Source organism: Phoenix dactylifera, chromosome 5 (genome assembly GCF_051530095.1).
Source record: "Phoenix dactylifera cultivar Ajwa chromosome 5, Ajwa_hap1_PhDact_Kaust_v1.1, whole genome shotgun sequence".
Classification (NCBI taxonomy): domain Eukaryota; kingdom Viridiplantae; phylum Streptophyta; class Magnoliopsida; order Arecales; family Arecaceae; genus Phoenix; species Phoenix dactylifera.
The window spans coordinates 16130968-16158547 of record NC_143194.1 but is presented as its reverse complement, the minus strand read 5'-3'; the positions used below and the strand labels follow the sequence as shown (position 1 = coordinate 16158547).

General features: G+C 41.1%; 1 protein-coding gene across 1 annotated transcript; it reads left to right on the top strand.

Moving 5' to 3' along the window:
• Positions 1-415: 415 nt before the first annotated feature.
• On the top strand, positions 416-26103 carry LOC149753476 (uncharacterized). The gene is made up of 5 exons (XM_089923517.1): positions 416-1958; positions 2668-2855; positions 22740-23148; positions 23858-24017; positions 26084-26103. Exons 1-5 carry the CDS (start codon positions 873-875, stop codon positions 26086-26088), a joined length of 1848 nt encoding a protein of 615 aa, XP_089779643.1. The 5' UTR covers positions 416-872; the 3' UTR covers positions 26089-26103.
• The last annotated feature ends 1477 nt before the right edge of the window (positions 26104-27580 follow it).

Here is a 27580-nt window from a genome sequence, read left to right as displayed (position 1 = left end):
GCAGTGTAACGGCTAGTTTCCGTGGGGGTTGGCTTAAATAGCCACAGAAGACTGTAGCAAGGCAGAGAACAGTTATTCCACTCCAACGAATCAAGCTTTCAAGCTCTGCAACGTGCTCATCATCGAAAAAGAGGAAGATCAGCATTTACTGCAACCAACTACATCTTCCCAGCATTAAAAGCTTCCTCCTCCTGCATTCAAGTCGACCACTCTTTCAAGAGGAGACCAGAAGTTTAAGAAGCCATTCTCCATCTCCGATCTAAAAGCGTTTGAGGCTTCTTAACTTCATTTATTGTTCATATTGTTTTTATCTGCTTTTGAGAAGCTTGTTTTTCTGTTTTCTTCTAAACATTGTATTTACTTGGTTCAATCGGGGGATTGAATCAAGGGGATTAAGGTTAGTTGGTGAGCCAAGTTAAAACCAACGTGTGTAAGGGTTTGATTGTGAGCCCGAAAAAACAATCGGGGTTGGTTCTAGTCGGTGAGCCTGGGAAAACCGACCGAGTTCGTTGTGAGCTCGTAAAACAACAAGTTTGGTTGTGAGCTTGCAAAACAACCGGGTGTAATCCAAGGGGGTTATAGTGAAATTCCCAAGTGAGACTTGGGGAGTGGACGTAGGAGCAAGGGTTAGCTCCGAACCACTATAAAACCTTGTGTTTGTGATTGATTGGCTCTTTTCTTCTTACTCTCACTTCACTCACAGCACTTAGCGTTAATTAAATAACTTGCAATAGTTTTTAATTAATCATCCTTAAAGTTTTAAATATCTAAATTATTTTAAAACCCAATTCACGCCCCCTCTTGGATTGTCTATCTGGGCAACAAGTGGTATCAGAGCCTAAACTCTTCCACTCAAGAGTAAAAGATCAAAAATGACAACCCCATTCGGATCTTCTCACATTGAGGGTCAGTCCACCCAAAGACCCCCTTTCTTCAATGGATCCGACTACTCATACTGGAAGGCTAGGATGAGAATATTCATCCAAGCCCAAGACTATGAGATGTGGACCATTGTAGTAAATGGCCCATACATCCCATCCACATATGTAGAGGGTGTCAAGGTACCCAAACTAGAAAAGGATTGGGATGAACATGACATGAGGAAGGCACAACTAAACTCTAAAGCTATGAATGTGTTTTATTGTGCCTTAGACCGAAATGAATTCAATAGGGTCTCTACTTGCAACTCTGCAAAAGAGATCTGGGATAGGCTTGAAGTGACCCATGAGGGCACAAATCAAGTTAAAGAATCCAAAATTAATATATTGGTTCATAAGTATGAACTATTTAAAATGGATTCTAATGAGACAATCACTAGCATGTTCACTAGGTTTACTGATATTGTCAATGGCCTAAAAAGCCTTGGCAAGAACTATACTAACAGTGAACTTGTCAGGAAAATCCTTCGGTGTCTACCAAGGTCGTGGGAAGCTAAAGTGACGGCAATCCAAGAAGCCAAGGACTTGAACAAGTTACCACTTGAGGAGCTCCTTGGATCCCTTATGACGCACGAGCTCACCATGAAACAACACAACGAGGAAGAGTCCTCCCATAAGAAAAAGGTAATAGCTTTGAAATCTACTTCATCTAACAAAGACTTATCTTGCAGTAGCAGCAGTGAAGAAGAAGAACATGAGGAAGATGATGGTGAGGCGCTTCTTGTGCGTAAGTTCAAGAAATTCATCAATCACAAGAAGGCGTATCATCAAAGGAGAGGTCCCTCAAATTCCTATCGAAAGGATAAGGGTAAGGAAAGGGAAAATGAGGGGATAGGATGTTACGAGTGCAAGAAGCCGGGTCACATAAGAGCAGAGTGCCCCTTATTGATGAAGGGGAGTAAGTACAAGAAGAAGAAGGCTCTTGTCACTACACTATCCGACTCCGACTCATCATCCTCCTCATCAGATGATGAACAAGAAGAGAAGGCCAATTTCTGCTTCATGGCCAACGAAAACGAGGTAACTTCCGATACGCATCTTGATTTTTCTTTTGATGAACTTTATGATGCATTTAATGAATTAATGGTAGAATATAAGGCTATAAATCTTAAGAATAAAGAACTAAAAATAGCTAATCAATCACACCTACATAAATACGATAAGTTAGTTAAGGATAAGGATTTAATCACCAAAGAAAATATAGAACTTAAAACAAGCAACCAACTTTTAACTCAAAAGACTAACACCTTAACTAAAGATAATGAAAAACTAACTAAGGAATTTTCAGAACTTAAAAAATATAAACAAACCTTAGATAAGGATCTTACAAAAGAACTTAATGATCTAAAAGCTGAAAATCAAACACTAACTAAAGAACTTAACAAATACAAACCCTTAGTTGAAAAATTTACATATAGTTCTGAAAAATTAAACATGATACTAAATAGTCAACGAGCCGTATTTAATAAAGCGGGTTTAGGGTATAAACCAAGAAATAAACAAAAACTTCTTAGTAACTTCTTTGTTAAAGCTGGAGAAACTAAAACTAAGAAAATAACTTGCTTTTGCTGTGGTACAGTAGGTCATAAAGCAAATGTGTGTAATTTTAGGAAAAGTATAACTAAAAGAAAAGTTAAAAGGGTATGGGTTCCAAAAGGAACCAACTTGACTAACCATGAAGGACCCAAGAAAACTTGGGTACCTAAGATGACATGATTTGTTTGTGTAGGAGTGTCTTGCAGCCAAGGTCAACAAAAACTGCTGGTATTTGGATAGTGGCTGCTCAAGGCACATGACGGGTGATAAAGATCAATTTTTCACCCTTGAAGCTAAGAAGGGAGGTGCTGTGACTTTTGGAGACAACAACCAAGGTCACATCATTGGTATTGGTAAAGTTCAAATCACCCCTTCTGTGGAGTGATTGATTAAAACCCCGTTTGATTTTGATGAGCTCAAAGCATTTGAGTATATCTTGTGATTACTAATGAATTCAATTGAGTGTTTCAGTGAAAATCCTGTCCAAGTGTCTCTAGACTTGGTTCGTAGTATTTTGGATAAGTTAAGAAGTCTGCTGAACCAAAGTCTGAGACTCGAGTCGACTCCCAAGTATCACGAGTCGACTCCAAGCGTATCAAGCTCACTGGCACAAGCTCGAGTCGACTCCTGATTAGTACGAGTCGACTCCGACTGAGAACAGACAGAAGGACAGAAAGCTTCAACTCAGAAACTGTCAACGAGTCGACTCCCGAAGTGCGCGAGTCGACTCCAATGTTCAACGAGTCGACTCCTTGGTAGTAAGAGTCGACTCCAAGAGGAACACACAGAAAAGTCAGAGAGCAGTTTTCGGGTCTGAGATTCGAGTCGACTCCAGTGAAACGCGAGTCGACTCCGATGGTTGGCAGGTCGACTCCAAAGAAGGTGAGAGTCGACTCTCAGCGGTACACAAAGAAAAAGTCAGAGAGCATTTTATGGACTCTGAGATTCGAGTCGACTCCCGCAATACGCGAGTCGACTCCGAGACTGAGCGACCATCGACAGACAGAAAACCATGTTACTGCCTCTGAGATTCGAGTCGACTCACAGACAGCTCGAGTCGACTCCGAGACAAGCTTCACGTCAAAAGGCAGAAGACCAACTTTCAGAAACTGAGAGCCGAGTCGACTCCAAGGAAGTTCGAGTCGACTCCAAGACTGGATGAGCCAAACGACAGAGAATCGGGAGTTCGGGCTCTGAGATTCGAGTCGACTCCCAGGACAGTCGAGTCGACTCGAGTGGACAAAATTCAAAATTGGATCCACGGACTTCAGTGGATGAGCCGACTCCAAAATTGCCAGGTCAGCTCCAGAAGTTGGCGAGTCGACTCCGGGTCAAGACGAGTCGACTCCCAGTCGTGAAGGCAACTTTAATTCAAATCTGGAACAGTTGCCGAGTCGACTCCGGAAAAGCTTGAGTCGACTCCCGCTACAGCCGAGTCGACTCCTGATCGCGCGAGTCGACTCCAACCCACCAACGGTCATATTGTCAGGCTGCGCAGAGTGTGCAGAACGGGCAGAAAAAACAGTGTAATGGCTAGTTTCCGTGGGGGTTGGCTTAAATAGCCACAGAAGACTGTAGCAAGGCAGAGAACACACATTTTCACTCCAAGCATTCAAGCTTTCAAGCTCTCCAAGTGCTCTTCAACGAAAAAGGGATGATCTGCATTTACTGCTCCAACAACTTCTTCCCAACAATCAAAGCTTCCTCCTCCTGCATTCAAGTCGACCACTCTTTCAAGAGGAGATCGGAGTTCCAGAAGCCATACCTCTTCACCAGCTTAAAAGCGTTTGAGGGCTTCTAAACTCCTTTACGATTATATTGTTTTAAATCTGCTTTTTGAGAAGCTGTTTTCTGTTTTCTTTCTTCTCATTGTATTTACTTGGTTCAATCGGGGGATTGAATCAAGGGGATTAAGGTTGGTTGGTAAGCCAAGTTAAAACCAACGTGTGTAAGGGTTTGATTGTGAGCCCGGGAAAACAATCGGGGTTGGTTCTAGTCGGTGAGCCTGGGAAAACCGACCGAGTTCGTTGTGAGCTCGTAAAACAACAAGTTTGGTTGTGAGCTTGCAAAACAACCGGCTGTAATCCAAGGGGGTTATAGTGAAATTCCCAAGTGAGACTTGGGGAGTGGACGTAGGAGCAAGGGTTAGCTCCGAACCACTATAAAACTTTGTGTTTGTATTGCATTGTCTCTCATCTTCTTCCCCGCACACTGCTCACAGCACTTAGCTTTAATTAAATAACTTGTTATAGTTTTTAATTAATCATCCACAAAGTTTTAATTATTCAAATTATTTTAAAACCCAATTCACCCCCCCCCCTCTTGGGTTGTCTATCTGGGCAACAAGTGGTATCAGAGCCAAAAACTCTTCCACTCAAGAGTTAAAAGATCAAAATGACAACCCCATTTGGATCTTCCCACATTGAGGGTCAGTCCACCCAAAGACCCCCTTTCTTCAATGGATCCGATTACTCATGCTGGAAGGCTAGGATGAGAATATTCATCCAAGCCCAAGATTATGAGATGTGGACCATTGTAGTAAATGGTCCATACATCCCATCCACATATGTAGAGGGTGTTAAGGTACCCAAACTAGAAATGGATTGGGATGAACATGACATGAGGAAGGCACAATTGAACTCTAAAGCTATGAATGTGTTTTATTGTGCCTTGGACCGAAATGAATTCAATAGGGTCTCTACTTGCAACTCTGCAAAAGAGATCTGGGATAGGCTTGAAGTGACCCATGAGGGCACAAATCAAGTTAAAGAATCCAAGATTAATATATTGGTTCATAAGTATGAACTATTTAAAATGGATTCTAATGAGACAATCACTAGCATGTTCACTAGGTTTACTGACATTGTCAATGGCCTAAAAAGCCTTGGCAAGAGCTATACTAACAATGATCTTGTCAGGAAAATACTTCGCTGTCTACCAAGGTCATGAGAAGCCAAGGTGACGGCAATCCAAGAAGCAAAAGATTTGAACAAGCTTCCACTTGAAGAGCTCCTTGGATCTCTAATGACTCACGAGCTAACCATGAAGCAACACAGCGAAGAGGAGTCCTCCCACAAGAAAAAGGTAATAGCTCTTAAGTCTACTTCATCTAACAAGGACTTGTCTTGTAGTAGCAGCAGTGACGAAGAAGAGAATGAGGAAGATGGTGGTGAGGCACTTCTTGTGCGCAAGTTCAAGAAATTTATCAACCACAAGAAGGCGTATCATCAAAGGAGAGGTCCCTCAAATTCCTACCGCAGGGACAAAGGTAAGGAAAGAGAAAATGAGGGGATTGGGTGTTACGAGTGCAAGAAGCCGGGCCACATAAGAGCAGAGTGCCCCTTACTGAAGAAGGGGAGTAAGTACAAGAAGAGAAGACCAATTTTTGTTTTATGGCCAACGAAAATGAGGTAACTTCCGATACGCATTTTGATTTTACATTTGATGAACTTTATGATGCGTTTAATGAATTAATGATTGAATATAAGGATATAAATGTTAAAAACAGAAAACTAAAAGTAACTAACCAAACTTATATTCATAAGCATGATTCATTAGTTAAGGATAAAGATGCTCTTATTAAAGAAAATATAGAACTTAAAACAAGCAACCAACTGTTAACTCAAAAGGCTAACACCTTAACTAAAGATAATGAAAAATTAACTAAGGAATTTTCAGAACTTAAAAAATATAAACAAACCTTAGATAAGGATCTTACTAAAGAACTTAATGATCTAAAAACAGAAAATCAAACACTAACTAAAGAACTTGGAAAATACAAACCTTTAGTTGAAAAATTTACGTATAGTTCTGAAAAGTTAAACATGATACTTAACAATCAACGAGCCGTATTTAATAAAGCGGGTTTAGGGTATAAACCAAAAAATAAACAAAAACTTCTTAGTAACTTCTTTGTCAAAGCTGGGGAAAATAAAACTAAGAAAATAACCTGTTTTTGTTGTGGAAATATAGGACATAAGGCAAATGCATGTGACTATAGGAAAAGGAAAACTAAAAAAAAAATTAAAAGGGTATGGGTTCCAAAAGGAACCAACTTGACTAACCATGAAGGACCCAAGAAAACTTGGGTACCTAAGATGACATGATTTGTTTGTGTAGGAGTGTCTTGCAGCCAAGGTCAACAAAAACTGCTGGTATTTGGATAGTGGCTGCTCAAGGCACATGACGGGTGATAAAGACCAATTTTTCACCCTTGAAGCTAAGAAGGGAGGTGCTGTGACGTTTGGAGACAATAACCAAGGTCACATCATTGGTATTGGTAAAGTTCAAATCACCCCTTCTACTTTTATAGATAATGTTAGATATGTTGATGGTCTTAAGCATAACTTGTTAAGCATTAGTCAATTATGTGATAAAGGATATGACCATCACTATGTATTATAACAAATCCTAATGATAATAGTTTAGTTTTTAAAGGGATTAGACGTGGAAATGTATATGTTGTAGACTTAGAAGATCTTACAAAACATAACCAATGTCTAGTTGTAAATGAAACTAAAGATAATGATGCTAGTTGGTTATGGCACCGCAAGTTAGGTCATGCAAGCATGGACACAATAACTAAACTTGTTAAGAGAGATTCCGTGATAGGTTTGCCAAAATTAAAATTTGAAAAGAACAAAATTTGTGAAGCATGTCAATTTGGCAAACAATCTAGGAACTCATTTAAATCCATCAAATGTGTCTCCACTTCTAGACCTCTAGAATTATTACACATGGACCTATTTGGTCCAACTAGAACAACAAGCCTAGGTGGAAATAAATATGGTCTAATTATTGTAGATGATTATTCTAGGTACACATGGGTCATGTTCCTAGCACATAAGGATCAAGCATTTTCTATGTTTAAAAAGTTCCATAAGGAAGTAACAAATGCTAGAGAGTCTTCAGTCATAGCCATTAGAAGTGACCATGGTACCGAATTCGAAAATCAATTATTTGACGAATTTTGTAGTAAAAAGGGGATAACCCATAATTTTTCTGCACCTAGGACACCACAACAAAATGGAGTTGTGGAGAGGAAAAATAGAACACTAGAGGAAATGGCTAGAACGATGTTATGTGAAAGTAACCTCCCTAAGTACTTTTGGGGAGAAGCCATTAATACTTCTTGCCATATATTAAATAGAGTTCTATTAAGATCCATCATAAAGAAAACACCATATGAACTGTGGAAAAACAGAAAACCAAAGGTTAACTATTTTCATGTTTTTGGATGTAGGTGTTTTGTACATAATAATGGGAAAGATAATCTAGGGAAATTTGATCCTAAATCCGATGAAGGAATATTCTTAGGTTATTCTACAACTAGTAAAGCCTATAGAGTCTTTAATAAAAGAACCCTAGTTATAGAAGAATCTATACATGTTGTTTTTGATGACTCTAGTGACTTCTCATCTAGTAAGAAGGTTAATTTTGATGATGATATTGAAATACTTGAAGAAAAGATAGATGAGATGGGATTACAAGATGATAATCAAAAATTGATTGAAGAAGCATCATCAAGCCAAGAGCCTATTGTGGATCATGGGTTAACAAAAGCTTGGAGGTATGCTCACGGGCATCCTAAGGAACTCATTCTAGATGATCCATCTCAACCGGTTAGGACTAGAGCATCCCTTAGGAATTTGAATTACCATCTAGCTTTTGTTTCACACTTTGAGCCCAAACATATAGAAGAAGCCGAGAATGATGTAAATTGGATAAATGCAATGCAAGAAGAACTAAACCAATTTACTAGGAACAAAGTGTGGGATCTAGTAGAGAGACCTTCTGAATATCCAATAATAGGTACAAAATGGATATATAAAAATAAGCTAGATGAAAATGGAATTGTTATAAGGAATAAGGCTAGACTAGTAGCAAAGGGTTATAATCAAGAAGAAGGCATTGATTTTGATGAAACCTTTGCTCCCGTAGCTAGACTTGAGGCTATTAGACTTTTATTAGCATATGCATGCTCTAAGGACTTCAAACTATATCAAATGGATGTAAAAAGTGCATTCTTAAATGGGTATATTAATGAGGAGGTGTATGTAGAACAACCTCCTGGTTTTGAAAATCATCAATACCCTAATCATGTGTATAAACTGAACAAAGCACTTTATGGATTAAAACAAGCACCTAGAGCATGGTATGAGAGACTTAGTAAATTCCTATTAGAACATGAATTCTCTAGGGGAAATGTAGATACAACATTATTTCTGAAAAAGCAAAATAAGGATATGTTATTAGTACAGATTTATGTTGATGATATCATTTTCGGTGCTACTAACAATCGCCTCTGCGAGGAATTTGCTGATTTGATGTAGAGTGAGTTTGAGATGAGCATGATGGGAGAGCTGAACTACTTCCTCGGGCTTCAAATCAAACAATCTGAAGGAGGCATCTTCATCAATCAAGCAAAATATATCAAGAAGATGCTCAAGAAGTTTGATATGGAGGGAAACAAGTCAATCAGCACCCCCATGAGCTCATCATGTAAGTTAGACCAAGATGAATCAGGTAAATCTGTAGATCAAAAACTTTATAGAGGTATGATAGGATCTTTACTGTATCTTACTGCAAGTAGACCTGATATTATGTTTAGTGTGTGCATGTGTGCTAGATATCAGGCTAATCCTAAAGAATCACACCTAGCTGCAGTTAAGAGGATTTTTAAATACTTAATAGGAACTAAGAACATAGGGCTGTGGTACTCTAAAGATTCTAGCCTAAACTTAATAGGGTACACAGATTCAGACTTCGCTGGATGTAAGCTTGATAGAAAAAGTACCAGCGGGTCTTGTCAATTTCTAGGAGAAAACCTAATCTCATGGTTTAGCAAGAAACAAAACTCGGTTGCATTATCCACTGCAGAAGCTGAATATGTTGCAGCCGGGAGTTGTTGTGCTCAAATCTTATGGATTAAACGACAATTAGAAGATTATGGCATTAAACAAGATAAAATCTCCATTAATTGTGATAACACAAGTGCCATAAATCTAACTAAAAATCCAATTCAACACTCAAGAACTAAACACATTGAGATAAGACATCACTTCATAAGAGATCATGTATTGAATGGTGATGTGTCGCTCCAATTTGTGTGTACTGATAATCAATTAGCAGACATTTTTACAAAACCCCTAAGTGAAGAGAGGTTTAGTGTGCTTAGGAGGGGATTAGGAGTGATTGATCCATCCTTGTGGGAGTTTCCACTAGATTAATTGATTTTGATGATTAGAATGTGGTTAAAATAGAGTTTCTATTTAATGATCATCAAATCAGATCCCAATTAGGTGTTTTTCCCTCATTTGGCACGGTTATAGCATGATTTTTAAGTGCGTGCCAAGGTTAGAGACGACTCGAATAAGTTTCAGAGCCGGCTCCTAAGGGGGAGTCGACTCGCGCATTTGCGGGAGTCGACTCGCAAAGTTGGCAGCTGAGGGGGAGTCGACTCGCACATTGTCGGGAGTCGACTCGAGGTCTACTGGCGCATAAGGAGAGTCGACTCGCGCATATTCTGGAGTCGACTCGAGGTCGAGTCGACTCGCGACTCAGGGGAGTCGACTCGCAGTCGGGATCCGACTTTTTAACCCTAGGTTTGTCGTTTCGCAAACACTTTTCCTCAAGCCGCCACTGTTCAAAAAGCCCTAGAGCCGACTCCTAGGTCATCCCCGATCGTCTCCAACCCCTTTTTCCGTCGATTCTTCGCCGGACATTGAGTTTCCGTCCGTTCCTAGGTCATTTCCGGTTCGTCCCGAGCTTCCTCTGTCGACCCTTTCACCGTTCTTTAGGTTTCTTCCTGTTTAGGTCAAGATGCCTCGTAAGACCGTCGTTAGGAAGAGGTCCCGTCCCGAGGCCGGTCCCGAGCGGCGCTCCAAGGCGCGGCACGATCCCGCGAGGCAACCACCTCCGGCTCGTTCCCCGCCTAGGGCGGTTCCCGCAAGGCCGTTGGCCGGGAAGGCAGTCACCTCCGGGAGGTATGTCGACTTCGACTATCTCTCCCGGGAAGGGTTCACCATAGGCGATAGGCTTAGAGCCCAGGGCCTAGAATACTTCCTCACCTTGGACCTCCCCACATATCCAGGCCTTGTTCAGGAGTTCTATAGTACCGTCCATCGGGGAGATGGAGGTATCGAGGGCACGGTAGTAGGTGTCCCATTACGTGTCACGGAGGATCTCATTGCCCATATCCTCCACCTTCCTTTAGTAGGGGTAGCTCCTGCACATCCTGAGGATAGGGTTGAGGCCCTTACGGCCGTCCTAGGGCATCCACCTCAGTCCCCCATAGATGAGGTCTCTGCTAGCTCACTTCCGATTGAAGTGAGAATTCTTTTGAGTATACTGTCTAGGTCCATCTTCCCTAAGACTGGGAGATTTGATTTTGTGAATGAGAGGGACTTAGCTATTATGTCTTATATCCTTCAGGACACCCCGATCAACTTCCCTAAGCTCATTTATAGGTATATGTGTGAGCCCCTAGACAGACCTAGGCTCTCCCTCCCATACGGGATGATATTCACTCTTCTCTTTAGGCAGTACGAGATTCCCATTCCTGAGAGGGAACCCTCTCGTGCCTTGCGATGGACTGATCGCTTGTGTACGGGGACCATGCACAGGATGGGATTTCGAAAGAGAGAAGGGATCTGGGTTAGGAAGTCCACTCTCACTGCTCAGACCACCAGACCATCACCCAGTCCTGAGCCAGATTCAGACTACCCAGACCTTCCAGACCATCCAGACCTTCCATCCACTCCTCCTGCTCCTACCACCTCTGCCGGACCTTCCTCCTCAGCTCCACCATCTATGGAGGTCCGTATTGATCCAGAGCAGCTCCGGGAGCTGCGGCAGCAGATCGTCCGAGATCTGAAGGATGAGCTACTTCGGGAGCTCAGAGGCTCGGTGCCTGCTCCCTCTTCTGCGCCCACATCCTCCGCCCTGGTCCCATCCTTGACAGCCGTGACAGACATGACGGCTGAGGTGCGGCAAGAGATCTACAATGTCCGGAGTTTGGTCCAGGCCCAGTTCCAAAGCATGAATGAGGTCACGAGCTCCACTCGACAGATGCGAGAGGAGATAGGCCGTGACATGCACACCACCACCGAGGGGGCCGAGCGCTTGTCGAATGTACTCATCGACAAGCTGGACGCACTTCAGACATCGGTGACTGGGCTTCAGGCGTCGGTGACAGAGCTCTCCACTACACATAGCAGAGCCACCACGTCTATCATCGCACAGCTTGGCCATGTGACAGATGCAGTCACCCTCCTCATGGAGCAGAGCCGATTGAGAGGAGGAGCACCATCCTCGAGAGGAGGAGCCACATCCTCCAGAGGAGGAGATGCATCCTCGAGAGGGGGAGCCTCATCCTCGAGGAGGCCATAGATGTTTGAGTTGTGTTTTGTCTTGTTTTACTTTACTTATTGTATGCTCAAATGTACTTACATTCATATCAATACAATGAGTAGACATTTTATCTTCAATTATGTGCCATTTGATGATTGGTTGTGCCATTGATTGTGTGTGATTACCTCCTTTTTGATATGATGACAAAAAGGGGGAGAAATATGTATAAAATATGTAAAAGGGGAGAAATATGGATAAAATATGTAAAAGAAATCAATAAAAAGATAAACTCTTAAAAACACACACAAATTTGTTCTAAGTGGATTCGGTACCTCGAGGCTCATTATCTCTCTTTTGGGGCTCCTAATGGAGTAATCTCCAGAATCTATTCAAGGGATATTCGGAGATTAGCTGAATCCTACTCAAGAACAAATTGACAGATTTTCCCTCTAAAAACAAAAATTCAGTTCAAAAACTTCAAAGCATTAAAAGGAAATTCAGAAAATCAAAACATAGTTGAATGCAAATGGTGAGGGGGAGAATCTGAATTTTAACCAAGCTAAATCATTAATGACATATAAGCCAAACAATTGATTGCATAATATGAAGGCTTATATAATTCCAAATGAAAGGGGGAGCTTTAACTCCGAAATTTAATGTTTCACTCCTTTCAAACTTGGATAAATTAAATTATCAGACATTTGAATTCATTTATGGTTTTTATTTCATTATTTACTGAGCAATTCATTTTACATATACTCAAAGTTTTGTCATCATCAAAAAGGGGGAGATTGTGGAGTGATTGATTAAAACCCCGTTTGATTTTGATGAGCTCAAAGCATTTGAGTATATCTTATGATTACTAATGAATTCAATTGAGTGTTTCAGTGAAAATCCTGTCCAAGTGTCTCTAGACTTGGTTCGTAGTATTTTGGATAAGTTAAGAAGTCTGCTGAACCAAAGTCTGAGACTCGAGTCGACTCCCGAGTATCACGAGTCGACTCCAAGCGTATCAAGCTCACTGGCACAAGCTCGAGTCGACTCCTGATTAGTACGAGTCGACTCCGACTAAGAACAGACAGAAGGACAGAAAGCTTCAACTCAGAAACTGTCAACGAGTCGACTCCCGAAGTGCGCGAGTCGACTCCAATGTTCAACGAGTCGACTCCTTGGTAGTAAGAGTCGACTCCAAGAGGAACACACAGAAAAGTCAGAGAGCAGTTTTCGGGTCTGAGATTCGAGTCGACTCCAGTGAAACGCGAGTCGACTCCGATGGTTGGCAGGTCGACTCCAAAGAAGGTGAGAGTCGACTCTCAGCGGTACACAAAGAAAAAGTCAGAGAGCATTTTATGGACTCTGAGATTCGAGTCGACTCCCGCAATACGCGAGTCGACTCCGAGACTGAGCGACCATCGACAGACAGAAAACCATGTTACTGCCTCTGAGATTCGAGTCGACTCACAGACAGCTCGAGTCGACTCCGAGACAAGCTTCACGTCAAAAGGCAGAAGACCAACTTTCGGAAACTGAGAGCCGAGTCGACTCCAAGGAAGTTCGAGTCGACTCCAAGACTGGATGAGCCAAACGACAGAGAATCGGGAGTTCGGGCTCTGAGATTCGAGTCGACTCCCAGGACAGTCGAGTCGACTCGAGTGGTCAAAATTCAAAATTGGATCCACGGACTTCAGTGGATGAGCCGACTCCAAAATTGCCAGGTCAGCTCCAGAAGTTGGCGAGTCGACTCCGGGTCAAGACGAGTCGACTCCCAGTCGTGAAGGCAACTTTAATTCAAATCTGGAACAGTTGCCGAGTCGACTCCGGAAAAGCTTGAGTCGACTCCCGCTACAGCCGAGTCGACTCCTGATCGCGCGAGTCGACTCCAACCCACCAACGGTCATATTGTCAGGCTGCGCAGAGTGTGCAGAACGGGCAGAAAAAACAGTGTAACGGCTAGTTTCCGTGGGGGTTGGCTTAAATAGCCACAGAAGACTGTAGCAAGGCAGAGAACACACATTTTCACTCCAAGCATTCAAGCTTTCAAGCTCTCCAAGTGCTCTTCAACGAAAAAGGGAAGATCTGCATTTACTGCTCCAACAACTTCTTCCCAACAATCAAAGCTTCCTCCTCCTGCATTTAAGTCGACCACTCTTTCAAGAGGAGACCGGAGTTCCAGAAGCCATACCTCTTCACCAGCTTAAAAGCGTTTGAGGGCTTCTAAACTCCTTTACGATTATATTGTTTTAAATCTGCTTTTTGAGAAGCTGTTTTCTGTTTTCTTTCTTCTCATTGTATTTACTTGGTTCAATCGGGGGATTGAATCAAGGGGATTAAGGTTGGTTGGTAAGCCAAGTTAAAACCAACGTGTGTAAGGGTTTGATTGTGAGCCCGGAAAAACAATCGGGGTTGGTTCTAGTCGGTGAGCCTGGGAAAACCGACCGAGTTCGTTGTGAGCTCGTAAAACAACAAGTTTGGTTGTGAGCTTGCAAAACAACCGGCTGTAATCCAAGGGGGTTATAGTGAAATTCCCAAGTGAGACTTGGGGAGTGGACGTAGGAGCAAGGGTTAGCTCCGAACCACTATAAAACTTTGTGTTTGTATTGCATTGTCTCTCATCTTCTTCCCCGCACACTGCTCACAGCACTTAGCTTTAATTAAATAACTTGTTATAGTTTTTAATTAATCATCCACAAAGTTTTAATTATTCAAATTATTTTAAAACCCAATTCACCCCCCCCCTCTTGGGTTGTCTATCTGGGCAACACCTTCTACTTTTATAGATAATGTTAGATATGTTGATGGTCTTAAGCATAACTTGTTAAGCATTAGTCAATTATGTGATAAAGGATATGATGTTATGTTTAAACCATCACTATGTATTATAACAAATCCTAATGATAATAGTTTAGTTTTTAAGGGAATTAGACGTGGAAATGTATATGTTGTAGACCTAGAAGATCTTGCAAAACATAACCAATGTCTAGTTGTAAATGAAACTAAAGATAATGATGCTAGTTGGTTATGGCACCGTAAGTTAGGTCATGCAAGCATGGACACAATAACTAAACTAGTTAAAAGAGACTCCGTGATAGGTTTGCCAAAATTAAAATTTGAAAAGAACAAAATATGTGAAGCATGTCAATTTGGCAAACAATCTAGGAACTCTTTTAAATCCATAAAATGTGTCTCTACCTCTAGGCCTCTAGAATTATTACACATGGACCTATTCGGTCCAACTAGAACAACAAGCATAGGTGGAAATAAATATGGTCTAGTTATTGTAGATGATTACTCTAGGTACACATGGGTCATGTTCCTAGCACATAAGGATCAAGCATTTTCTGTATTTAAGAAATTCCATAAGGAAGTAACAAATGCTAGAGAGTCTTCAGTCATAGCCATTAGAAGTGACCATGGTACCGAATTCGAAAATCAATTATTTAATGAATTTTGTAGTAAAAAGGGGATAACCCATAATTTTTCTGCACCTAGGACACCACAACAAAATGGAGTTGTGGAGAGGAAAAATAGAACACTAGAGGAAATGGCAAGAACTATGTTATGTGAAAGCAACCTCCCTAAGTACTTTTGGGGAGAAGCCATTAATACCTCTTGTCACATATTAAATAGAGTTCTATTAAGACCCATCATAAAGAAAACACCTTATGAACTGTGGAAAAACAGAAAACCAAAGGTTAATTATTTTCATGTTTTTGGGTGTAGGTGTTTTGTACATAATAATGGGAAAGATAATCTAGGGAAATTTGACCCTAAATCTGATGAAGGAATATTCTTAGGTTATTCTACAACTAGTAAAGCCTATAGAGTCTTTAATAAAAGAACCTTAGTTATAGAAGAATCTATACATGTTGTTTTTGATGACTCTAGCGACATCTCGTCTAGTAAGAAGGTTAATTTTGATGATGATGTTGAAATACTTGAAGAAAAGATAGATGAGATGGGATTACAAGATGATAATCAAAAATTGATTGAAGAAGCATCATCAAGCCAAGAGCCTATTGTGGATCATGGGCTAACTAAAGCTTGGAGGTATGCTCATGGGCATCCTAAGGAACTAATTCTAGATGATCCATCTCAACCGGTTAGGACTAGAGCATCCCTTAGGAATTTGAATAACCATCTAGCTTTTGTTTCACACTTTGAGCCCAAACACATAGAAGAAGCCGAAAATGATGTAAATTGGATAAATGCAATGCAAGAAGAACTAAACCAATTTACTAGAAACAAAGTGTGGAATCTAGTAGAGAGACCTTCTGAATATCCAATTATAGGTACAAAATGGATATATAAAAATAAACTAGATGAAAATGGAATTGTTATAAGAAATAAGGCTAGACTAGTAGCAAAGGGTTATAATCAAGAAGAAGGCATAGATTTTGATGAAACCTTTGCTCCCGTAGCTAGACTTGAGGCTATTAGATTATTATTAGCATATGCATGCTCTAAGGACTTCAAACTATATCAAATGGATGTAAAAAGTGCTTTCTTAAATGGGTATATTAATGAGGAGGTGTATGTAGAACAACCTCCTGGTTTTGAAAATCATCAATACCCTAATCATGTGTACAAACTGAACAAAGCACTTTATGGACTAAAACAAGCACCTAGAGCATGGTATGAGAGACTTAGTAAATTCCTATTAGAACATGAATTCTCTAGGGGAAATGTAGATACAACATTATTTCTGAAAAAGCAAAATAAGGATATGTTATTAGTGCAGATTTATGTTGATGATATCATTTTCGGTGCTACTAACAATCGCCTCTGCGAGGAATTTGCTGATTTGATGCAGAGTGAGTTTGAGATGAGCATGATGGGAGAGCTGAACTACTTCCTCGGGCTTCAAATCAAACAATCTGAAGGTGGCATCTTCATCAATCAAGCCAAATATATCAAGGAGATGCTCAAGAAGTTTGATATGGAGGCAAACAAGTCAATCAGCACCCCCATGAGCTCATCATGCAAGTTAGACCAAGATGAATCAGGTAAATCTGTAGATCAAAAACTTTATAGAGGTATGATAGGTTCTTTACTGTATCTTACTGCAAGTAGACCTGATATTATGTTTAGTGTTTGCATGTGTGCTAGATATCAGGCTAATCCTAAAGAATCACATCTAGCTGCAGTTAAGAGAATTTTTAAATACTTAATAGGAACTAAGAACATAGGGCTATGGTACTCTAAAGAATCTAGCCTAAACTTAATAGGATACACAGATTCAGACTTCGCTAGATGTAAGCTTGATAGAAAAAGTACCAGCGGGTCGTGTCAATTTCTAGGAGAAAACCTTATCTCATGGTTTAGCAAGAAACAAAACTCGGTTGCATTATCCACTGCAGAAGCTGAATATGTTGCAGCCGGGAGTTGTTGTGCTCAAATCTTATGGATTAAACAACAATTAGAAGATTATGGCATTAAACAAGATAAAATCCCCATTAATTGTGATAATACTAGTGCCATTAATCTAACTAAAAATCCAATTCAACACTCAAGAACTAAACACATTGAGATAAGACATCACTTCATAAGAGATCATGTATTGAATGGTGATGTGACACTCCAATTTGTTTGCACTGATAATCAGTTAGCAGATATTTTTACAAAACCCCTAAGTGAAGAGAGGTTTAGTGTGCTTAGGAGGGGATTAGGAGTGATTGATCCATCCTAGTGGGAGTTTCCACTAGATTAATTGATTTTGATGATTAGAATGTGGTTAAAATAGAGTTTCTATTCAATGATCATCAAATCAGATCCCAATTAGGTGATTTTTCCTCATTTGGCACGGTTATAGCATGATTTTTAGGTGCGTGCCAAGGTTAGAGACGACTCGAGTAAGTTTCAGAGCCGGCTCCTAAGGGGGAGTCGACTCGCGCATTTGCGGGAGTCGACTCGCAAAGATGGCAGCAGAGGGGGAGTCGACTCGCACATAGTCGGGAGTCGACTCGAAGTCTACAGGCGCATAAGGAAAGTCGACTCGCGCATATTCTGGAGTCGACTCGAGGTCGAGTCGACTCGCGACTCAGGGGAGTCGACTCGCAGTCGGGATCCGACTTTTTAACCCTAGGTTTGTCGTTTCGCAAACACTTTTCTTTCAAGCCGCCACTGTTCAAAAAGCCCTAGAGCCGACTCCTAGGTCGTCCCCGATCGTCTCCAACCTCTGTTCGGTCGATTTTTCACCGATTCTTAGGGTTTTCGTCCGTTCCTAGGTCGTCTCCGGTCCGTCCCGAGTCTCCTTTGTCGACCTTTCTCCGTCCTTTAGGTGTTTCTTCCCGTTTAGGTCAAGATGCCTCGTAAGACCGTGGTTAGGAAGAGGTCCCATCCCGAGGCCGGTCCCGAGCGGCGCTCCAAGGCGCGGCACGATCCCGCGAGGCAACCACCTCCGGCTCGTTCCCCGCTTAGGGCGGTTCCCGCAAGGCCGTTGGCCGGGAAGGCCGTCACCTCCGGGAGGTATGTCGACTTCGACTATCTCTCCCGGGAAGGGTTCACCATAGGTGATAGGCTTAGAGCCCAGGGCCTAGAGTACGTCCTCACTTTGGACCTTCCCACTTACCCTGGCCTTGTTCAAGAGTTTTATAGTACCGTCCATCGGGGAGATGGAGGTATCGAGGGCACAGTAGTAGGTGTCCCTGTGCGTGTCACGGAGGATCTCATTGCCCACATCCTCCACCTTTCCTTAGTAGGGGTGGCTCCCGCACACCCTGAGGATAGAGTTGAGGCCCTTACGGTCGTCTTAGGGCATCCACCTCAGTCCCCCCTAGACGAGGTATCTGCTAGCTCACTTCCTATTGAAGTGAGAATCCTTTTGAGTATTCTGTCCAGGTCCATCTTCCCTAAGACAGGAAGATTTGATTTTGTAAATGAGAGGGACCTAGCTATTATGTCTTACATTCTTCAGGACACCCCGGTCAACTTCCCCAAACTCATCTATAGGTATATGTGTGAGCCCCTAGACAGACCTAGGTTCACCCTCCCATACGGCATGATTTTTACTCTTCTCTTTAGGGAGTACGAGATTCCCATTCCTGAGAGGGAACCCTCTCGTGCATTGCGATGGACAGATCGCTTGTGTACGGGGACCATGCACAGGATGGGGTTTCGGAAGAGAGAAGGGATCTGGGTTAGGAAGTCTACCCTCACCACTCAGACCACCAGACCTTCTCCCAGTCTTGAGCCCGATTCCGACTATCCAGACCATCCAGATCTTCCATCCACTCCTCCTGCTCCTACCATCTCCGCCGGACCTTCCTCCTCGGCTCCACCATCTATGGAGGTCCGGATTGATCCTGAGCAGCTTCGGGAGCTGCGGCAGGAGATCGTCCGAGATCTGAGGGACGAGCTGCTTCGGGAGCTCCGAGGTGCGGTGCCTGCTCCCACTCCTGCACCCGTATCTTCTCAGTTGGTCCCGTCCTTGACAGCCGTGACAGACATGACGGCTGAGGTGCGGCAAGAGATCTACAATATCCGGAGTTTGGTCCAGGCCCAGTTCCACAGCATGAATGAGGTCACGAGCACCACTCGACAGATGCGAGAGGACATAGGTCGTGACATGCACACCACCACCGAGGGGGCCGAGCGCTTGTCGAATGTACTCATCGACAAGCTGGATGCACTTCAGACATCGGTGACTGGGCTTCAGACGTCGGTGACAGAGCTCTCCACTACACATAGCAGAGCCACCACGTCTATCATCACACAGCTTGGCCATGTCACAGATGCAGTCACCCTCCTCATGGAGCAGAGCCGATTGAGAGGAGGAGCACCATCCTTGAGAGGAGGAGCCACATCCTCGAGAGGAGGAGATGCATCCTCCAGAGGAGGAGATGCATCCTCGAGAGGGGGAGCTTCATCCTCGAGGAGGACATGGATGTGTTTGAGTTTTGTTTTGTATTGTTTTACTTTACTTATTGTATGCTCAAATCTACTTCAATTCATATCAATACAATGAGTAGACATCTTATCTTCAATTATGTGCCATTTGATGATTGGTTGTGCCATTGATTGTGGTTGATTACCTCCTTTTTGGTATGATGACAAAAAGGGGGAGAAATATGTAAAAGGGAAGAAATATAAAAAAAATATGTAAAAGAAATCAATGGAAATAAATAAAAAGATAAACTCTTAAAAACACACACAAATTTGTTCTAAGTGGATTCGGTACCTCGAGGCTCATTATCTCTCTTTTGGGGCTCCTAATGGAGTAATCTCCAGAATCTATTCAAGGGATATTCGGAGATTAGCTGAATCCTACTCAAGAACAAATTGACAGATTCTCCCTCTAAAAAGATAAAATTCAGTTCAAAAAACTTCAAAGCATTAAAAGGAAATTCAGAGAATCAAAACATAGTTGAATGCATATATTGAGGGGGAGAATCTGAATTTTAATCAAGATAAATCATTAATGACATATAAGCCAAACAATTGATTGCATAATATGAAGGCTTATATAATTCCAAATGAAAGGGGGAGCTTTAACTCCGAAATTTAATGTTTCACTCCTTTCAAACTTGGATAAATTAAATTATCAGACATTTGAATTCATTTATGGATTTTATTTCATTATTTATTGAGCAAATTCATTTTACATATACTCAAAGTTTTGTCATCATCAAAAAGGGGGAGATTGTGGAGTGATTGATTAAAACCCCATTTGATTTTGATGAGCTCAAAGCATTTGAGTATATCTTGTGATTACTAATGAATTCAATTGAGTGTTTCAGTGAAAATCCTGTCCAAGTGTCTCTAGACTTGGTTCATAGTATTTTGGATATGTTAAGAAGTCTGCTGAACCAAAGTCTGAGACTCGAGTCGACTCCCGAGTATCACGAGTCGACTCCAAGCGTATCAAGTTCACTGGCACGAGCTCGAGTCGACTCCTGATCAGTACGAGTCGACTCCGACTGAGAACAGACAGAAGGACAGAAAGCTTCAACTCAGAAACTGTCAACGAGTCGACTCCCGAAGTGCGCGAGTCGACTCCAATGTTCAACGAGTCGACTCCAAGAGGAACACACAGAAAAGTCAGAGAGCAGTTTTCGGGTCTGAGATTCGAGTCGACTCCAGTGGAGCGCGAGTCAACTCCGATGGTTGGCAGGTCGACTCCAAAGAAGGTGAGAGTCGACTCTCAGCGGTACACAAAGAAAAAGTCAGAGAGCATTTTATGGACTCTGAGATTCGAGTCGACTCCCGCAATACGCGAGTCGACTCCGAGACTGTGCGACCATCGACAGACAGAAAACCATGTTACTGCCTCTGAGATTCGAGTCGACTCCCAGACAGCTCGAGTCGACTCCAAGACAAGCTTCACGTCAAAAGGCAGAAGACCAACTTTCGGAAACTGAGAGCCGAGTCGACTCCAAGGAAGTTCGAGTCGACTCCAAGACTGGATGAGCCAAAAGACAGAGAATCGGGAGTTCGGGCTCTGAGATTCGAGTCGACTCCCAGGACAGTCGAGTCGACTCGAGTGGACAAAATTCAAAATTGGATCCACGGACTTCAGTGGATGAGCCGACTCCAAAATTGCCAGGTCAGCTCCAGAAGTTGGCGAGTCGACTCCGGGTCAAGACGAGTCGACTCCCAGTCGTGAAGGCAACTTTAATTCAAATCTGGAACAGTACCAAAGGATTTCAAAGGAAAAGAAGGAAGAGGGCCATTAACTCCATTCAACCAACTCTTCCCAGCATAAAAGAAGTCTCCTTCAGCCTTCAAGTCTTAAAGACATTCAAGAGGAGACCCAGAGTTCGAGAAGCCCTCTACATCTTCATAAATTTGTTTGAGGGCTCTTAACTTCTCTCTTATTTATATCGCTGAATATCTGCTTGTTTAGAAGCTGTATTTTTCTGTTTGTTTTTCAATCCATTTGGTCCTTACTTGATTCAATCAGGGGATTGAATCAAGGGTATAAAGGTTTGTTGGTGAGCCTAGGTTGAAACCAACGTGTAAGGGTTTGATTGTGATCCCGGGAAAACAATCGGGTGGTTCTAGTCGGTGAGCCTGGAAAAACCGACCGAGTTCGTTGTGATCTCGTAAAACAACAAGTTAGGTTGTGAGCTTGTAAAACAACCGGCTGTAATCCGAGGGGTTATAGTGAATTCCCAAGTGAGGCTTGGGGAGTGGACGTAGGAGCAAGGGTTAGCTCCGAACCACTATAAAATCATTGTGTTTGTGATTGCTTTGTTGTCTCTTACTTTCATTTCATTCACTGCACTTAGCATCTAATTAATCAACTTGCAAAAAGTATTAATTAGTTATTCACAAACCATTTAATTGCAATAATTATTTTAAAACCCAATTCACCCCCCCTCTTGGGTTGTCTATCTGGGCAACAAGTGGTATCAGAGCCGAAACTCTATTACCCAAAGAGTAAAAGATCAAAATGACAACCCCATTTGGATCTTCTCACATTGAGGGCCAGTCCACACATAGACCTCCATTCTTTAATGGATCCGACTACTCATATTGGAAGGCTAGGATGAGAATATTTATCCAAGCCCAAGACTATGAGATGTGGACCACCATTCTAAATGGACCATACATCCCATCCATTTTTGTAGAGGGTGTCACTATACCCAAGCTTGAAAAGGATTGGGATGACAATGACATAAGGAAGGCACAACTAAATGCCAAAGCAATGAATGTGCTTTATTGTGCATTAGATAGAAATGAATTCAATAGAGTCTCTACTTGCATTTCTGCAAAAGAGATTTGGGATAGACTTGAAGTGACCCACAAGGGCACAAATCAAGTAAAAGAATCCAAAATAAATATATTAGTTCATAAGTATGAATTATTTAAGATGGATTCTAATGAAACAATCACTTGCATGTTCACTAGATTTACTGACATTGTCAATGGCCTAAAAAGCCTTGGCAAAAATTATACTAACAGTGAGCTTGTCAGGAAGATTCTTCGTTGTCTACCAAGGTCATGGGAAGCCAAGGTGACGGCAATCCAAGAAGGCAGTAGCAGTGAAGAGGAAGACAATGAGGGAGATGATGATGAGGCTCTCCTTGTAAGAAAATTTCGTAGATTCATCAACCGGAAGAAGTCCTCACATCAAAGGAGAGGCCCCACAAGTTCCTATCACAAGGATAAAGGTAAGGAAAGGAAAAATGAGGGGATCGGATGTTATGAGTGTAAGAAGCCGGGGCACTTCAGAGCTGAGTGTCCTTTGCTGAAGAAGGGGAGCAAGTACAAGAAAAAGAAAGTCCTCGTCTCCACCCTATCGGACTCCGACACATCATCATCATCATCGAATGAGGAACAAGAAGAAAAGGCCAACCTATGTTTTATGGCTAACGACAATGAGGTAACATCCGGAACACATTTAGACTTTACTTTCGATGAATTATATGATGCCTTCAATGAATTAATGGACGAGTATAAGACAATAAACCTTAAAAACAAAGAATTGAAACTAACTAACCAAACTCACCTCCGTAAGTATGATACATTAGTTAAGGATAAAGATGTTATTATTAAAGAAAATTCAGAACTTAAGACAAGCAACCAAATCTTAATTCAAAAGACTAATACCTTAATTAAAGATAACGAAAGGCTGACCAAAGAAATATTAGAACTTAAAAACAATAAACAAATCTTAAAAGAGAGTCTCACAAAAGACCTAAATGGACTAAAAACAGAAAAACAAAAATTGACACTAGAACTTGAAAAGTACAAGTCTTTTGTAGAAAAATTTACATATAGCTCAGAAAAATTAGAAATGATACTTAATAGTCAACGAGCTGTGTTCAATAGAGCTGGTTTAGGGTATAAACCTAAAAATAAGCAAAAACTCCTTAGTAATTTCTTTGTTAAAGCAGAGGAAAGTAAATCTAAGAAAATAACATGTTTTTGCTGTGGAACATTAGGACATAAAGCAAATGTGTGTGATTATAGAAAAGGAAAAACTAAAAGAAAAATTAAAAGGGTTTGGGTTCCAAAAGGAACCAACATTACTAACCATGAAGGACCCAAGAAAACTTGGGTACCTAAAATTATATGATTTGCTTGTGTAGGAGTGTCTTGCAGCCAAGGTCGACAAAAATTGTTGGTACTTGGATAGTGGCTGCTCAAGACACATGACGGGTGACAAAGACCAATTCTTCACCCTTGAGGCTAAGAAGGGAGGTGCTGTGACTTTTGGAGACAATAACCAAGGTCACATCATTGGTATAGGTAAAGTACAAATCACCCCTTCAACCTTTATTGATAATGTTCGATATGTTGATGGTCTTAAGCATAATCTACTTAGCATTAGTCAATTGTGTGATAGAGGTTTTGATGTTTTGTTCAAACCATCCTTATGCATCATAACCAACTCAAATGACAATAGTTTAGTTTTTAAAGGAATAAGACGTGGGAATGTGTATGTAGTAGACCTTGAGGATCCTGCCAAACATAACCCATGTTTAGTTGTTAATGAAACTAAGGATAATGATGCTAGTTGGTTATGGCACCGTAAGTTAGGTCATGCAAGTATGGACACAATATCAAAACTAGTTAAAAGAGATTCCGTGATAGGTTTGCCAAAACTAATGTTTGAAAAGAATAAAATATGTGAAGCTTGTCAATATGACAAACAACCAAGGAACTCCTTTAAATCCATAAATTGTGTCTCTACCTCTAGACCTCTAGAACTACTACACATGGATCTATTCGGACCAACTAGAACCACAAGTATAGGAGGAAATAAATATGGTCTAGTTATTGTTGATGACTTTTCTAGATATACTTGGGTCATGTTCTTAGCTCATAAAGATCAAGCATTTTCAGTTTTTAAGAAATTTCATAAGGAAGTAACAAATGCTAGAGATACTTCAGTCATAGCTATTAGAAGTGACCATGGAACCGAATTTGAAAATCATTTATTTGACGAGTTTTGTAGTAAAAAGGGAATAACTCATAATTTTTCTGCACCTAGGACACCATAACAAAATGGAGTTGTAGAAAGAAAAAATAGAACCCTAGAGGAAATGGCTAGAACCATGCTATGTGAAAGTAACCTCCCTAAGTACTTTTGGGGAGAAGCCATTAATACCTCATGTCATATATTAAATAGAGTTTTATTGAGACCCATTATAAAGAAAACACCTTATGAACTTTGGAAAAATAGAAAACCCAAAGTAAACTATTTTCATGTTTTTGGATGTAGGTGTTTTGTTCATAATAATGGGAAGGATAATCTAGGTAAATTTGACTCTAAATCTGATGAGGGTATATTTTTGGGGTATTCTACAACTAGTAAAGCCTATAGAGTTTTTAATAAAAGAACCCTTGTTATTGAAGAATCTATACATGTTGTTTTTGATGATTCTAGTGATATTTCTTCTAGCAAGAGAGTTGATCTTGATGATGATGCTGAAATTCTTGAAGAAAAGATTGATGAGATGACATTACAAGAAGATGAACAAAAATTAATTGGAAATGCATCATCAAGCCAAGAGGCTATTGTGGATCATGGGCTGACTAAGGCTTGGAGGTATGCTCATGGGCATCCTAAGGAATTAATTTTAGATGATCCATCTCAACCCGTAAGGACTAGAGCGTCTCTTAGGAACTTAAATAATCATCTAGCATTTGTCTCACATTTTGAACCCAAACACATAGAAGAAGCTGAAAAAGATGTAAATTGGATAAATGCAATGCAAGAAGAACTAAACCAATTTACTAGAAACAAGGTATGGAACCTAGTTGAACGACCCTCTGAATATTCAATTATAGGTACCAAATGGATATATAAAAATAAACTTGATGAAAATGAAATTGTAATTAGGAATAAGGCTAGACTAGTAGCAAAGGGCTATAATCAAGAAGAAGGTATAGATTTTGATGAAACCTTTGCTCCTGTAGCTAGACTTGAGGCTATTAGATTATTACTAGCATTTGCATGCTCTAAGGATTTCAAATTATTTCAAATGGATGTAAAAAGTGCATTTTTGAATGGGTATATTAATGAGGAGGTGTATGTAGAACAACCTCCTGGTTTTGAAAATCATCAATACCCTAATCATGTGTATAAATTGAACAAAGCACTTTATGGTTTGAAACAAGCACCTAGAGCATGGTATGAAAGACTTAGCAAATTTCTACTAGATCATGAGTTCTCTAGGGGAAATGTAGATACAACACTGTTTTTAAAGAAGAAAAACAAAGATATGTTAGTAGTGCAGATTTATGTTGATGATATTATTTTCGGTGCTACTAACAATCGCCTCTGCGAAGAATTTGCTGACTTGATGCAGAGTGAGTTTGAAATGAGCATGATGGAAGAGCTGAACTATTTTCTCGGGCTTCAAATCAAACAATCTGAAGAAGGGATCTTCATCAATCAAGCTAAATACATTAAGGAGATGCTTAAGAAGTTTGATATGGAGGGAAACAAGTCAATCAGCACACCCATGAGCTCATCATGCAAACTAGACCAAGATGAATCAGGTAAATCTGTAGATCAAAAGATGTATAGAGGTATGATAGGATCTTTATTGTATCTCACTGCGAGTAGACCTGATATCATGTTTAGTGTATGCATGTGTGCTAGATATCAGTCTAGTCCTAAGGAATCTCATCTAATTGCAGTCAAGAGAATCTTTAAATACCTAATAGGAACAAAAAATATAGGTTTATGGTATTCTAAAGAATCTAGCCTGAACTTAATAGGATACACAGATTCAGACTTTGCTGGTTATAAACTTGATAGAAAAAGCACCAGCGGGTCATGTCAATTCTTAGGAGAAAATTTAATCTCATAGTTTAGCAAGAAACAAAACTCGGTTGCATTATCTACTGTTGAAGCTGAATATGTTGCTGCCGGGAGTTGTTGTGCTCAAATCATGTGGATCAAACAACAACTGGAAGATTATGGAATTAAACAAGATAAAATTTCCATTAATTGTGACAATACAAGTGCTATTAACTTAACTAAGAATCCAATTCAGCACTCAAGAACCAAACACATTGAAATAAGACATCACTTCATAAGAGATCATGTACTAAATGGTGATGTTACACTTCAATTTATTTGCACTGATGATCAACTAGCTGACATCTTTACAAAACCCTTGAGTGAAGAGCGATTTAGTGTGCTTAGGAGAGGATTAGGAGTGATTGATCCATCCTAGTGATGTTCTCTTCTAGTTCATTGATTTTGATGACTAGGTCGTGTTAAATATAGAATCTCTCATCAATGATTATCAAATCAGATCATAACTTAGTGATTAACCCTTGATTGGCATGAAAATAACATGATTGTAAGGTACGTGCCAGAGTTGGAGTCGACTCGGATACGTTTCAGAGTCGGCTCATGAGGGGGAGTCGACTCGCACACAGACGGGAGTCGACTCGAGGTCGATGGCAACATAGGGGGAGTCGACTCGCGCATATTTTGGAGTCGACTCGAGGTCGAGTCGACTCGCGACTTACTGGAGTCGACTCGCGGTCAGGAATCCGATGTTTTAACCCTAATCGAAGCGTTTAATCAACACTTCTATTCACCGCCTCCACTGTTCACAAACCCTAGAGCCGTCTCCGACCTCCATTAGGGCTTTTCCGTCGAGTTTCTTCCGACTCCTCGGGTCCTTTCCCCTCTCTAGGTCTAGAATGCCTCGTAAGATAGTTGTCCCGAGCCGGAAGAGGCCCCAATCCGCGAGCGGCGCCGAGCGACGGTCCAAGGCTCGGAATGATCCCGTGAGGCCACAACCTCCGGTTCGTTCCCCGCCGAGGCCGGTTCCCTCGCGTCCGTG